Below are 16,346 nucleotides of genomic sequence, written 5' to 3'. Positions count from 1 at the left end.
GTTGACTCAGCCTTCCATCCTTCCGAGGTGGGTAAAATGAGGACCCAGATTGTTAAGGGCAAGATGCTGACTCTGTAAACGCTTAGAGAGGGCTTTAAAGCACTATGAAGTGGTATATAAGTGCTATGCTATTTTCATTCTAAAACATGAATTGTCAGGTTTGGAAACTTGCAGGAATGTTTATCAACAGGAATATATTTGTAGAGGCAGCAAGCCCTCCAAAAGGTGAAAGAAAATTGAAATTTTTGCTTTTTCCTCATTATCTTTTTGGCTTCCAAGTCTCGGAGCAGGACGTTTCTGAAATATTTGTCCACCAATTCTAAAGGCCAGCTGTGTAAATAAACCCTTTATTTTTATGAACTATTCTACACTCCACTGATTTGCTTTTGGCCATGCTTGATTCCCTGATTCTCTGAAGTGCTTTTTGGTTTGTCTATAAATCACTACCTTCCCTTTTCTACTTGATACTGACAGACTTGTGCTCTCTCTTTCAGGAAGCTACTTTGCCAGTCACTTCATCATGGGAGGTGAGAAGTTTGACTCTACACATCCTGAAGGCTATCTCTTTGGGGAGAACAGTGACCTCAACTTTCTTGGGAACAGACCTGTACCAGTAAGAAAAGCTCTGGAGTGTGTGTGTGTGTGTGTGTGCGCGTGCACCGGGGTGGGTTCCTGCCAGTTCTAACCTCTACTATAGAAGAGGTTCCACAAATCTACCGTGCCATTTAGAACTGGTTCCAGCTCCCTCCCCCGCCTGTCCGCACCACGCTTGCCCTGTCTGCTGCTCACTGATTGGTTGGCTCACCAATCATCCCGCCCGCCTCTAATAGTCCTATCTAAACCTAAAGACTTAAAGCTGTCAAGTTTGAACATCCCTGGGTTTTTTTTTCTAAAGGGTTAGGGATGCAAGGGTCTTGCAACCTGACAGCTTTAAGACTTGCACACTTCAATGCCAGAGTTCCTGAGCCAACATGACTGGAGGAGGAATTCTGTGAGTTGACGTCCACAAGTCTTAAAGCTGTCAAGTTTGAACACCCCTGGGGTTTTTTTTTCCTAAAGGGTTAGGGGTACAAGGTTCTTGTAACTTGACAGCTTTAAGACTTGCGTGCTTCAAATGCCAGTGTTTCTGAGGCAACATTTTAGTTGCTAAGCAAGATGTTGTTAAGTGAGTTTCACCACATTTTACAAGTTGGCCATGCCCACCCAGTCACATGACTGCCAAGCCACTCCCACTCGGTCACATGGCTGGCAAGCCAGTCCCACCTGGTCACATGGCTGGCAAGCCACTCCACAAAGCAGGCCACATCTACAGAAGAGGTTCTAAAAAATTTTGAAACCCACCACTGGTGTGCACACACACACACAGTTGGTTTGGAGCTGTGAAACAGACACTTAAAGTTTGAAACTGATTGTTCCAATCTTACTGGAAATGCTTTGATATTTTTCTGAAGACATCAAAAGGGTTCTGAATTTTTAGTTGAGTCACTTTCAGGTTTTAAAACAAGGCTGTTTCTGTCTGGAATGGCTTTAACATCCTGTGTTCAAGCTCTGTTTGTTTCAGATTGGGAAACTTTTGCACAGTCCTGGAATACGCTATTCCTTTTTGTTAACAGAAAATGGAAGGATTTTAAAGATGTGCAACTGCTGATAGAAAGTTAATGGGTACAAGTAGTCCTCAACTTACAACAGTTTATTTAGTGACCATTCAAACTTACAATGACACTGAAAAAGTGACTTATGACCATTTTACACAGTTATGACCACTGCAGCATCCCATGGTCATATGATCAAAATTCGGATGCTTGGCAATAGGTTCATATTTATAACAGTTGCAGTGCTTTGAGGCTTTGTGATCCTATTTTGCAACCTTTGAACAAGCAGAATCAATGAGAAAGCTAAATTCACTTAACTGGATTACTAACATAATAGCTGCAGTGATTCACTTAACAACCATGGCAAGAAAAGTCGTAAAATGGGGCAAAACCCACTTAAATGTCTCACTTAGCAACATACATTTTGGGCTCAATTGTGGTCAGAAGTCGAGGGCCTGATGGCCTGTTGTGCAGAATGAGTGAAATGGCTGCGTTATAGGAATGTGCTTCTGCTTATTGTTACATGTACTTGATAATTAAAGTATGATGGAACCTAAAAGAATGCTGAATGCAGTTAAAATGTCTACTTTGGATATGTATGTGATAAACAGATAGGTTTTAAAGATAGGCTCAAGAATGAATGGATGCTGAATGATTATAAGCTGAATACACAAGAGAACAACCAGTAGGAAAGACATATGATGAGATGGTTTGGTCATATAGAATGTGACTACAAAGAGAATTTGACTACAAAATATACATGGAAGAAGAATGAACGGTGATGGAAAAAAACAGGGGAGATTGAGAAAATTGTGATGGGAGGAATCAGAGGAGGGAACTTACACACAAAACCTTAGAGCCTCCGTGATTGTATAGAATCTGAGTGCCTTTACTTATCCAATTTAGGCTAGTTTGGTATAGTGGTTAAGGCATCAGGCTAGAAACTGGTAGATTGTGGGTTCTAGTCCCACATTAGGCATGAGGTTGCGTGGGTGACCTTGGACCAGTTCCTCTTTCTCAACCTTAGAAAGTAGGCAGTGGCAAACCACTTCCGAAAAGCTTTGCTAATAAGAATTCAAGATCCTGCCAAGGCAGTCGCCAGAAGTCAAAAACCATCTTGAACACATCCCTGCGCCCATCTTCACAAAAGAGGTGCCATGCAGTTTGGTGATGCCTTTATCACACAAATATAAACTCCTCTGTTTAAATATAGAGAGTTCTCGCTTAGCAATCACAATCGGGACAAACAGTTTGGTTGTTAAAGAAAGCAGTCACTAAGTGAAACCACAAGGGTGCTTATGATTTTACTTCAGTTTTTCTTTGTTTTATAGACCAGCAAATGTTGTAAACGTGAGGATTGGATACAAGTTTTTTTTAAAAAAATCATGATTGTAACTGAACAATTTCTAAACAAAGTAGACACTAAATGAGGACCGCCTATATATAGATGTATCTCTCCTACTTGCCTTTTAAGAGAAGCCAAGTATTTTAATACAGAGCATTCCAGAGAAGCAATTTTCTCCCTTATCCTCATCTTCCATCATTCCTTTGTAGCTTCTCTGTGCCTGGGTTTGTTGGTTCAAAGAGCATCAAGGAAAGTCCCTGACTCTCATCCTCAAGTGAAAGTTTGCTTGATTGCCTATTAGCTACAGCAAAGCATTAAATGCCAGGCCCTGCTACAGACCTCTGGGATGTGTGAGATGTTAATTATGGACGGAAGAGCTTTTTCTCCTCCTCCTCATCTTTCTCTACTGCATTCAGAACAGTGTCCTTGGAGTGGAATAAAGAACACAAGATGAGTTTCTGCAGACTCCTGAAGCGTTCTGCATGTGATGGATATGTAAGGAGCTTTTCCATTCAGTAATAAGAAAAAGGAAAAAAAAAAAATTCAATGCCCAAGGAAGCTGTGGGTATATAGAAGGGAGAAAATATAATGGCATCATGCAGTCAAGCATAAAGTATGCTGGGCCCGCTTTGATGTCTCTGATCATGGTCAACATCGATAACAGAGAAGGAACAATGACATATTTTCATGGTTGTCCATCACCTTCATCATTCATCTCCGATGATAAAGCATTTTATGAGGAGTTTATCCAAGCTCCCTGACATGCTCAAGGCTTTATATCTCCCTGTTTTCAAAGTCTGCTTTGCTTCCAATGTAAGGGATTGGGACACTCACTTTAAAAGCCTATTGTAGCAGTAATTCATAATACTTTTCTATAGCACTTTCATGTTCAAAGTGTTTTATCACACAACTCTCTCGAAACAACCTATCGATATGCCCTGCATTGCAGAAGGGAGACACTCCAGCTCAGAGGGAGTGATTTGCGAGGGTTACCTTGTGAGATCATAAAAGAGGCAGCCAGGATCCGTAGGGTGGCCAGCTCTCACTCCCCTGCAGGATTGGAGCTGACCGTTATAGGCACCTTGCTTGATTTTCCAGTTTTAGACTCTTGATGAACCTTGATGAAGGTTCAGTAGGATTTGCAGTGGATCAGGGACAGGACTAAGAAAAAATGAAGACAAGCTTAGTTGTCATTCCATAGAAAGCATATAGCAGTGATGGCTAACCTTTTTGTTGTCGTGTGCTGAAAGCGCCCCCCCCCCCCCCGGCACTCTGTTTTGAGCCTGCAAGGCCTCTTGCAAAAATAGGGCATGGGGGTGTTGTGCGAGGCCCCCAAATGCAATGCGAGCACCCCTCATGCATGCGCCCCAGCCCCCTGGGCATGTGCATACGCATCCCCCACATGCACCCCACCCCCCATGCATGAGCGACAGACCTGAAGACCAGCTGGCGGTGGGAGGTGTACGCGCATGTGTGGTGGAGCTGGGCTGGCATGACGGCTGGCATGCCCGCAGAGAGGGCTTGTGTGCCACCTGTAGCATGCGTACCATAGGTTTGCCATCACGGTGTTATAGTTTGAAAGATCCAAGAATCAGAGTTCATAAGAAGTTGAGATGATTGCCGCCTGATGTGAATTAGGTTCTTGGAAAGATCGATATGACCACATGTATATCTGATCACATGTATATCTGATCCTTATGATATTCAGGGATTGATTGATTGAGTAGTGTGTAGTAGTATCTTACGATATTCAGGGATTAACATTAGCCTGCCGTCACTGGCAGGCTGATGTTAAAGAGAAATGGAAGGTGGCTTCCGCCCCCTTCAAGGGAGGTAAGCTGTTTGGAGAGGCCCTAAATCCATTCCTCACCGAGAATAAGGATAAGCGCAAGGTGCTCCCTCCGGTCACAAAAAAGCACGAACGGAAAGGTCAGCCCTTTCGCAAAAATTCCTTTCGGAACAGCGAGCCCTCCACTTCCACTGCCGGTCCTAGTCGAGCCTATGGCGCCTCACAGGATCGCGCCCAGGATAGGCCCTCCTTTAGAGACAGAGGGAAGCAGCAGGGTTTCCGCAAACCCTTCCGGGGAGGCTATTCCAACAGGCCCTTTAGAAAGTCAAAGTGACCGTCACAGGGCTCCCCCATAGGCGGCCGGCTCCAGCTCTATGCCGCCCAGTGGGAGGAGACGACGACGGACAGTTGGGTCAGGAACACGGTCTGCCACGGGCTGACCCTGGAGTTCCTGTCCTTCCCCCCGAGAACCTTCCTCCGTTGCCCTATCCCCAGGTCCGCCCACAAGTTACAACTGATGAGGGCGGAGATACAACACCTTTAGAGATAGCGGCCATAGAGGAGGTCCCCAGAGGGCAAGAAGGCAGGGGGTTTTATTCCATCCTCTTCCTGGTCCCCAAGTCATCAGGGGGGGTGAGGGCGATCCTGGACCTCAAGAAGCTGAACAAGCATCTGGCGTACAAGTGCTTCAAGATGCAGTCCCTCCAGACCATCCTGGGCTGCGTCAGACCGGGCGATCTGCTGACATCGATCGACCTGAAGGAGGCGTATCTGCACGTTCCGATCCACCAGGCGCACCGCCAGTTCCTGAGGTTCCAGTTTGCTCATCACCATTACCAGTACAGGGCCCTTCCCTTCGGGCTCTCGTCGGCCCCGCAGACCTTCACCAAGCTGCTGGCAGCTGTAGCCGCATGACTCCAGTCTCTGCCCGTCAGATTGGAATGCTACCTGGATGACATAATTATCCACTCGTCATCCAGGGGGCAAGCCCAAGCAGACCTGGCCACCACCATCAAGGCCCTGCAGCTTCACGGGTTCTCAGTCAACCTCACCAAGAGCCATCTGAACCCGACCTGCAGGATCCAGCACCTCGGAACGATCATCGATTCCGAAACCTGCCAAGTCTTCCTCACTCAAGAGCGAGTCGACAGCATCTGGACCCTGGTGAGGAGCATCCGCTCGACTGGGTCAGCCTCGATCCTCTCTCTATCACAACTGATGGGGAAGCTGGTGTCTTGCATCGCAGTGGTCCCTTGGGTGCAGATGCACACGTGAGAACTGCAATGGTTTCTGCTCCCTCTCCAAAGGAAGAAGGCCAGCAACTCCAAACGGGTGGTATGGGTCCCACCGAAGGTCCTCCGCTCCCTCAGGTGGTGGCAGACGGAAGCCCTCCTCAAAGGCACACGCTTCAGGGAGCCAAAGAGGCTGATAATCACCACAGATGCCAGCCTCTTTGGCTGGGGTCCTCATCTGGGAACAGCGGTGGTACAGGGCAGGTGGTCGCAGGCGGAGCTCGCCCACAACATCAACTGGCTGGAGCTCCGGGCCACAAGACTCGCCCTGCGCCACTTCCTCGACCAGGTCAGAGGCCGCGATGTACTGATTCTGACGGACAACATCGCGCCAAAGCCTACATCAACCACCAGGGCGGCACGCGGTCTCTGGTGCTGATGTCGGAAGCAGAGACTCTGGGTCGCTGGGCGGAGAGTCATCTAGCGTCAATACGAGCAGACCACATCTCCGGCGTGGACAACGTGACAGCGGACTGGCTCAGCAGAACAACCATCCAGAACTCGGAATAGCGTCTGCACCTGAGACTGTTTTACCAGCTGTCTCAGAAGTTCAGCCACCCGGTTGTCGATCTGTTTGCCTCGCCGGCCAACGCCCAACTTCCAAGGTACTTCACCCGGTTCCATTGCCCAGGGGCGGAGGGCACGGACGCTTTAAGATCCTGCTGGCCCCCGGGTCGGCTGTATGCCTTCCCTCTGCTCCCTCTGATACCACATGTCATTCGGAAGTTTCTGGAGGAAGCTGCGGAGGTGCTCCTAGTCGCTCCTCACTGGCCGAGGAGGACTTGGTTTGCCGACCTGGTCAGTCTGTCGGTGTCCCGGCCATGGCGCATACCTCAGGAGCAAATCTCCCTCAGCCAGGGGATCGTCCAACATCCAGAGCCCCAGTGGCTGCAGTTGGCCGTCTGGCACTTGAGGGGGACCTCCTGAGGCTTCATTGCTTCTCCGACAGAGTCATTCAGACAATCCAGGCCTCCAGACGACCGTTCTACCGTCAGAATCTACGAGGCTACGTGGACGGCCTTCTCCAGTTGGTGCCTCAACCATCACCTTGTGGCATCCTCCGCGACCATTCCGCAAGTCCTGGAATTTCTTCAGGATGGTTTGGAGAAAGGGCTGGCACCAAACACTCTCCGTAGACAGGTGGCCGCCCTGAGCACCATCCTGTCTTCTGACTCTTAGCTACCGATTTCACGACATCCTCAGGTAAAGGGGTTCCTGAAGGGGGCGTCCAACCTTTGCCCGCCCACCATTCACAGGTACCCTACCTGGGACTTGATTGTTGTTCTGCAGGCATTGACCGCATCTCCCTTTGAACCATTGCGGACGGTGGGCCTACGCCACTTTACGCTAAAGACCGCCTTCCTCATCGCCATCACCTCCGCCCGCAGAATTTCGGAGTTGGCCGCCTTGTCTGTCAGAGGCGACCTTTGCATTTTCCACTCCGACAGAGTCATATTGAGACTGGACCCTGCCTTTGTCCCGAAGATTAATACCATCTTCCACAGAGCGCAGGAAGTGATACTCCCTGACTTTTGCCCTCATCCCAAGCACCAGAGGGAAGTCACTTGGCACAAATTGGACGTATGGAGGGCGATGCGTATTTACATCAAGCGAACGGCTCCTTTCCGTAAATCGGAGGCCTTATTTGTGTCATTCCAGCCGGCCTCCATGGGGAAGAAGGTCATGTCCTCTACCATCGGACGCTGGCTCAGAGCGTGCATCAAGTTGTCTTACGAGATTCAGGCCAGACCGGTTCCCTCGCTCATAACAGCACACTCTACGAGGAGTGCTGCAACTTCGGCCGCCTGGGCTACGCAAGAGCCAATTGAAGAAATCTGCCGTGCTGCGACGTGGTCTGGTCTGTCTCCATTTATACGCAACTATAGACTGGACACTTTCGCCTCCGCTGAGGCGTCCTTTGGGAGGAAAGTTCTACAGAGGGTCGTGGCAAGCACCGCGGCCCCGGACATTTCTTCTTCCCTCCCAACTTCGACATAGCTTTGGCATGTCCCGAGCTTGGACACTCCAAGCAGCGCCTAGGTGAAAGACCATTGGCTTACCTGAATGGTCGTTCTCAAGGCGCTGCGGAGTGTCCAAACCCACCCTTAAGGTGGGGCCGCGAGGTGTGTTCTTAGCACCTTCGTGTCTTGGACTTGGACTTGGACTAGTTCAGTCATGGACTATTGATCTCCTTCATTTTTTAAAACTGAGCCTCTGAAGCAACCAGGAGGCGGAGCTACAACAAAGTTTCAAACTCAGTTCCTTGGGCAGCAAGCTGAAGTTAACCCGAGCTTGGACACTCCGCAGTGCCTCGAGAATGACCATCAGATAAGCCAATGGTCTATCTGATCCTTATGATATTCAGGGATTGATTGATTGAGTAGTGGGAATATTTGAAACCTCTTTCAGAGGACTGGATGATGTCTGCAGCCCTGAAATGACCTTAAGGTTTATGGTAGCTGTGATCCTGCCACAATTACTCTATTTGAAGAGATGCTTCTGGTGATGACCGGGAAGCTACAGGAATACTTAGAGAAAATATCCCAAATAACCCAGTGCTTCTCAATTGATGCCATGCAGAAGCCGTCTAGCAAGGTGTAGGCATACTTGCCAACTAGAGCAGAATGAGAGGGAAGGTTTCAGCTCTGGTTGGAAGAGACTGCAATATTTCAGATTCCGAGAAAGAAAAAACCTGATTCTTAAAATGCTTGTCCTTGTGAGGGGAAAGATGAAAATGATTGATTAGTCAGCAAAAAGATCCAACATACATGAAGCTCCTTGTATCAGTGTTAAGCATTGACCATACAAGCATTAGCTAGCCATATTGGATAGCTCAGGTTTTTTTTTGATAACTTAGTGTGCCTGGATGCTTTTCCTGCCCTTCTTTAGCTAAAACTTCACTTCCACAGCACTTTAAAGGTTTCTTTTCATTTCTGCCCTAGGGGCTCTGTTGAAATTTTTTTAAAACAAAAGACAACTATGACTTTGACAGAGGACAACAGAGCAAGTCCTACAAGAAGTTTATCTGGGATCATCAGGGTGCCCATGAAAATAGTCTGTGGCTTTTCTTTTCCTTTTTGGTTTTTGTTTCGGCTTACACCTATTTCTCAAACGTTTCCGCAGTTGTTGACCACCAAATAAAATGCAATAACTACTAAGTCAAGCAAAACACTCCTCTCTCTACATTTGTTTTTATGAGCATGGGAATCATAGTTCAAGGTGCATGGCTTATCACTCTCTTCATTATTCTTTTTCAGCTGTTGTTTGTTGCAAATTTTAATCCAAAATTAACGATTTTTTTTACCCCTTACATTTGTTTTTCAAGAAGCTTCCCCTCACCCTTCACACTGAATTTCACATTGATAATAGCAATAGCACTTACACTTATATACAGCTCATAGTGCTTTATAGCCTTCTCTAAGTGGTTTACAGAGTCAGCCTATTGCCCCCAACAATCTGGGTCTTCATTTTACGCACCTCGGAAGGATGGAAGGCTGAGTCAACCTTGAGCCTGGTGAGATTTGAACTGCCAAATTGCAGGCAGTTGGCTGTCATAATACTTGGTTTTCATCAGCCAAAGACCAAGATAATCATGCCAGCTTACTTGGTGTAGCTAGACTTTACTTCAAGATACTTCTTGATGGCTATCACGTTTTGCTGCCGTCTGCATAATCTGCTTGCTTCATCTTTTCCTCTCTATTAATCAAGCTCCTTCCACTGGTCTTATTACATTAGTGTGGAAAAAATGGAGGGGAAAAAAAACAGCAGAGCTTGGGAGCTATAAAACATTCCCTTCTATTTGGCTGAGGCGGTGAAGTTGCCCAAATAAAGTAGGTGAATTAATAATGCCTGGAGCAGATGGTTAAGCTTGTAGTCTGGAAAGCTGATGGTCTTGGATCATTTTTCCCAGAAGTTCACTGGATCTCTTCAACCCATGTTCAGAAAATAACTGCTTTAAAAAAAAACACCCCAAGACACTCTCCATTCTGTAGAGGAAATGGAAATTATCCTTAATGCTGTTGCCTCTGTATTGGGATAAATGTTAATAAGCAAGTCTTAAAAAATAAAGCTGGCAAACATCAGAGCATTCCTTGTTCTTTTGCTCACTGGCCATGCTGTGTGCCTTTTATTCATATTTGCCTCTCCCTTTTTCCCTTTAAGATTCTGGCACATTGAATGTCCAGTATCCAGCAGAATACAGAAGATTCATTTTTCTATATCAGGACAAGGGCCACAAAAGCACCACACATGTTGGTTCTTAGTCAAGAGAGCAATCACTTCTTCTTTAGACATCAAAGAGACAGAGGGAAATTGGATGCTGGTTTCCTGCCTAAACACCATTGCCTGTTTATATTCTGAAGGCCCCCTATTTATTTTGTAATTGGGCATTTCCTTCAAGAAACGTGTTTGAAGTTCATTTCCTTGTGAAGAAGCAGCCCCGTCTATGTGTTCTCAATTCTTGAGCATGGAGTGATTCATTTAATTATAACTTAGGGAAATATTTGAAAAGTTTCTCTCTGGGCCTAACTAGCCAACACTAACTCTGTTAAAATTGTAAATGTGTTCGTTCTCGTTTCTTTTTTTTTTTTAAACTTCTGCAAATGTTTTATAAAGAAAAAAGATGGTTGATTTTTGTCAACTAGACAGAATGTTAGGGATAACTAATAGCTAATCTGGAAGACCTTTTCTCACAGTGAAAAGGCCAGCCTTAAAAGTAGGGTAGGCAGATAACAACTTCCTGTGATCTTTGCTGTACCCCTCTGGCATTTGAAGGAATCCTGCCTCTACATCATGGGTGCAGTGGTGGGTTGCCAATTTTTTGAGTAACGGTTCAGGTGCATTTCTGTGCGCGCTCGCGCATGCCCAGAACCATCCGGATAGGTGGGCGGAGCCTCCTGCCACCTCTACTACCGGTTCAGCCGATCAGGGCCAAACCGGGAGCAACCCACCTCTGCACAGGTGATAAATTCACAGCATCATGTTGTCGTCACATGACATTTCGTGACATTTTTCCCTCCACGGAGTTGTGATGGGTGTGGCCTGCGCATGACGCATCTGGCCCACGGGCCGCCAGTTTAACACCCCTGCTCTATATCTATAGGTGTTGTTTAGTTGTAGCTAGCATTCTGCTGGACTGTTTTCTTGTATCAGGCTAGAAACTGAGAGACTGAGTTCTAGCCCTGCTTTAAGTCAGTTGGGTGACCTTGGACCAGCCTCTGCCATCCCTAGGAAGGAGGCAAAGCAAACTATTTGGGAAATCTTGCCAAAAAAAAGTGCAGGCAGCTACTAGGAATCAACACTGACTTGAAGGAACACAGACACGCATGCGCATACCCCCCCCCAAGTATTTCCTAACCATAACTCTTTACTGCTAATTATTTAGTTATTCATTGAGCATAGCTAAACAAATGCCCAGAAAGTGAAGTGAGGGCTGAATGTGGGGGTATCATTTATTTCCTTTTGCATGGAGTGAGGGAATTGGGATATAGAGAAATGAGTTTTGCTTCTTGTCAACAAGTCAGGGTCATCAATTTTGATGCTGTGGGGAGCAGGAATGGTGGAACAATAATAGCAACTCTAAACAAAAAAAACGCAAACTAATGACAATTCAAGAGAGTCTTCTCATCTAGCTCTGTCCTTTAGAGAGGCATGAATCTACACTCCTTATGAGTTCCATGGTGTTTGAGCCAGGTACAGTGGTGGGTTCTGGGTCCCGGTGCAACCGGTACGGTGCAACGGGGCCGAGCATCCACCACATGCACGTGCATATGCGTACTTACTGCCTGCGACACTCTGTGACGGCTCCGCGATGCTCCAGCTGCTCAACGGAGCGTCACGCAGGCGCCGTATGCTCCGTGCACGTGTACGAAAGCCCTGATTGGCTCAAATACAGGTAAGGAGGGCAGGCAGGTGAGCACCGTACTGGAACGGTACTTGGTGCTCCCCGTACCGGGGCGTACCGTTCATATCCCACCTCTGGCCAGGTGAGAGCCATTCTCACTAGCAACCACCCCTGTTCATAGAAAAGTTTACTCCAGAGATATTGAAGGCTCTTACCTTACAGACATTTCAAAACAGGTCAAAGTAGCATTTTCTCCAGGGGTTGAGTAAATAATGCACTTGAACTTACCAGGTAGGGTTTTTTAATCTATTTTTGATATTATTATGTCCTGCCTAGAGTCCGTTAGGACCAGGGTGGGCTATAAATATAAAACAATGAAATGAATATAATTCCTGAATGTAGCCTGGTTTATTTCTTTGTTATTTCGTTTAACCCTGCACAGCTTAATTTACAGGAAACCAAATAGATGTACTCCATTCAAAGATATGTGGAAACGCATTTAGGCAAGGGGAGGAAAGGAACAGAATAGCTTCTCTGAAATACAGCTTAATTTTATCTTTCTGTGATACTTGGCTGGTCCTACAGTACGTGGCCTGTATGTATTTCTTCTCCATTAAGAGAGATCATATCTTTATCTGATTTCAGTTCCCATAGGGAGTTGGACTAATTCCTTTTATTTGCTGATCTAGACAAGATACCTGCTAATTTGTCTTTTTTTATGAGTACTAGAAAAAGTGCAGCAGTTTCTAAATGGGATAATGGAGCCTTTGGGACAATAAGGAATAACCAAGAACTGTCTCCCCTTCTCTCAAGCTGGGGCTGTAGATATCCCATTCTTATTCAGAGTGCCCCTCTTCTGTTTGTATCGGTACTTTTTAGAAGAATCCCAGAACTATGAAAACAACATAGCATTGCAACATATTAACAACCCTTTTCTATTTTTCAAAAGGATTCTGCAGTTTTTATGAGGCAAACCAGCATTGAATAGTGGTGAGTTCCGGATCCCGTCGCAATGTGACTCCCAGCAGGCATCGGTATGCCCGTACCAGGGCATATCCGCCGGAACCCACCACTGCATTTGAACAATGATTTGAATTTAAGCTGGAAAAAAATGGTTCAGAAGTAAATGTTTAATCAGTAGCGGAGTATTAATGGCCACTAATGTATTATGCTATATTATGCTAAGCCATGGTTGGCTTAACCATAATTTTTGGAATAAACTAGAGTTGGTTAATTTGGACAAACTCCAGGAGACAGTAGAGGACGGGAACCCAGTGTGTTATAATCCGTGGGGTCACGAAGGGTTGGAAATGACTTAGGAACTGAACAACAAAAACAATTGGTTAGAATCATACATGGCTTACAAGAGCTGAAATCAAACATTGCTCTGAGTCAAAATCAAGCATGTTACAGTTTAACGCAGAGCTGAGTAACTTTTTAAAAATATCAAGATAACAATTAAACATGAAATAATATAAAGCAGGGGTGTCAAACTCAAGGCCTGGGGGCTGGATCTGGCCCAGGGGGTGTTTAGATCTGGCCCGCAGGGCTGCCATGGAATCAGTGAAGGATTACCCCGCGGTGCCTCTCCCAGCAAAAATGGAAGCATTTAGTTGGCAGAGGGTTGCAGGAGGTCATCACAGCTGAAAATGGAGCTTTTGAGGGCCGTACATGGCACTCCCAAGCTCTGTTTTCACTGGAAGAGGGTTGCAGAGGCCGTTTGCAGCTGAAAATGGAGCTCAGTAGCCCGTTTTCACTGGCAGAGCGCTCAGGCCACCTAACACGAGTGACATTGAGCTGATCAAGCCCACCCTGGCCATGTCCATCCCAGCCTCCCAAGGTCAAACACATCCCTGTTGTGGCCCTCAATGAAGTCGAGTTTGGTACCCCTGATATAAAGTAAGATTAAAGAAAAAAGTCATGAGAAGTTAAAAAGGAAAGAAAAGTGTGAAAAGGGGATACAAAGAGAAGAAAGAAAAGAAAACTTATCTGTATTTTGGGATTGTTATAGATCAATTCTCCCACACCCATTCCTTCTGATATTTTGTTTTACAAGCTAAATGGTTTCTGACCATGTTTATGAGCTGATGGGATTGGTAGTCAAAACATCTAGAAAGGTCCAGTTTGGGAAAAGGCTGCTGAAATATTGGGGCTTTATGTATAATTTATCTCATGTGAATCAGAATTTAACTTATTAGCTTTGTTTCTTGAATATTTCTGATTTCTTGATTGCCTAAATTGAATCTCAATAACAATGATTTTGGGTGTATCTTAATGTAATCTTTGTAAGCTTTGATTTTCTTTTTTTACTTAGAGTAAGCAGCTTGAAGATACCTTTTCAAATTGTGTGCATCCAACCTGGTATTACAGACTACAGCATCAAAATCTGAGCTCTAGCGTTGAAATATTTTGGCCATAGTTATGTGCCTTTTGTAGAATTGTAATAAATCCACTTTTGCCCTTGCTGTCAATATGTTTTTGAGCAGTACAGTATTTGAAGATCAGTGTAATTCTGTAAGAGTTCCTGTGACACAGGAAAATGTAAAGTGGTATGTTGTGGTCTTCTTATGATCTGCCAAAGTAGAGACAGATACTAACAATACAGTTCCTAGGAAATTGGGATAGAGTTTTGGTCTGCTTTGATTTGGAACAAGATATAGAATTTTGTAGATACCAATTTTGTTTGATATTACTTGCACCATTGAATTCCTGGTCTCTGTGCAAAATAAAATTAAAGCACCTTCAAGTGATGACTATCTCTATTGGAGTACCTGCAAGGAAGAGGAACCCACCTTTCCAGCCAAAGTAAAGCTTAAGATCTCTTAATTCTTTCACTGTCAATTCAATTACATATGACTTGCCCTATCAAGTACAAACCAAATCAGTAAACTTTGTAAGTCTCTTAATGGGTTCTCTATTTCTGCTATCTCCACTGCTACTCATGCTGTATGTAGCTCATGCCCAGGAGTCTCTCTCTTTTTTTTTAATCACTTGGTACTATTAAACTGTTTTGCAATAATTAAATCAGACAGTTTGTGCATAATGCTATTACTGCATGAATGGGAATGGTTGGAAACAGAAGCTCTAAGGGAAAAGCTTCTAATTAAATGTACAAGGAATTTTTAACCAGGGCCTTATTTCTGAGAAAACATTAAAGAAGATAGTTTAGGCCTTGGGGATAGTCTCACCTGATAATGTGCTTCTATATTAAGTGCTGTACGTACACAGAAAAGAAGTACTTCAACTGTACTACAGAGCCTTAACACAGAAGCAACTTTAACATTCTTCTCAGCAGGCAAGTTTAAAGTGTGAAACAGTAATCTTTTCAGGTGGTAGGCACCCTAAAATAGTTTTAAAATAATTTAAGTGGCCAGCCTCCTCAGTATTTTATTTTCAGGTTTGAACATTGAAATCACCCGAGATTCCAGCATTACCCATTTTAAGATTGAGAGGTTTTTTTAATGGCATAGGATCTCTTCTTGAGCAGGAGAGTTCGACCGGAAGACTTCCAAGGCCCCTTCTAATTGTGTTATTCTTATTTGGGGATGTTGCAGAAGCCATTTATGTGGGTTGCAGGGATTGTGTCAGTGGTGGGAAACGACTGGTACGCCTCGGTACAGGCGTACCGGTGCCTGCTGGGAGCACCAGGTACCGGTACGGTGCTCCAGAGGGCCCGCCCGCCCATCCTCCTTACCGGTATTTGAGCTGATCGGGGCTTCTGCGCACGGAGCATATGGTGCCTGCGCAATGCTCCGCTGAGCAGCTGGAGTGTCGCTGGTGGTAAGTACACATGTGCACGTGCGGCGCGTGTGTATGTGGTGGATGCCTGGCCAACTGTACCGGTTGCAATGGGATCCGGAACCCACCATTAGATTGTGTTGTTGATACCTGCCATAAAGTGAGGAGGCAGACAAACAAAACACAAGTGACTAGTGAAAGGGACTAACCAAGAGTGAAGGTTCAGAGAAGAGCCCCACAGTGAGACTGTCCCAGTGGGCATTTTGTTCTCTATGCCAAAATTCTTGTGGGCTTCCAGAATTACTTTTGCATCACCCCAGTGTATATCATTCCATGGTACTGCCCATTTCCCTTCCTCATTGGAATGCAATATAAGTACAAGTGTTACCGAGCATGTGAAATTGGAAGAAATTGAAATGAGTGTGTCAAACTCCTGTAGGAAGTTACCACCCACCCCTCTCCTTAAAAAATGAAACATCCTGGGAAATATTGAAAGACAGAATATTATATTTCCCTGGATAAGAAATGGGGAAACATATTTTTAGGCAGGAAACAGATTCACTCTAAATAGCCCACAACTTTGATAATGGGCAATTAAAAAAGTCTGGGCCAGTCTATTCTATATGACAAAGATCCCTCCTCTTCAGCTCCAGGGTGATGGGATTAAGGTATGGTAGTATTAGCCAGTGGTGGGTTCTGGATCCTTGTGCAACCGGTACGGTGCAACAGGGCCCGGTGGTGCTCCGGA

At 45.5% G+C, this 16,346-nt stretch overlaps 1 protein-coding gene across 1 annotated transcript in view; it reads left to right on the top strand.

Annotated features, from left to right (window-relative positions):
- The first annotated feature begins 502 nt into the window (after nucleotides 1–502).
- Nucleotides 503–16,346, top strand: part of RNF157 (ring finger protein 157) — a 61,766-nt gene continuing 45,922 nt past the window's right edge. Inside the window, 1 exon segment of the mRNA XM_032208819.1 lies at nucleotides 503–613. Coding sequence (XP_032064710.1) covers nucleotides 521–613 — 93 coding nt within the window. The 5' untranslated portion in view covers nucleotides 503–520.

The sequence above is a fragment of the Thamnophis elegans genome, chromosome 2 (assembly GCF_009769535.1).
Source record: "Thamnophis elegans isolate rThaEle1 chromosome 2, rThaEle1.pri, whole genome shotgun sequence".
In the NCBI taxonomy this organism is placed as follows: domain Eukaryota; kingdom Metazoa; phylum Chordata; class Lepidosauria; order Squamata; family Colubridae; genus Thamnophis; species Thamnophis elegans.
The sequence above is the reverse complement of the archived record's forward strand: the minus strand, read 5'-3'. Positions and strand labels throughout refer to the sequence as shown.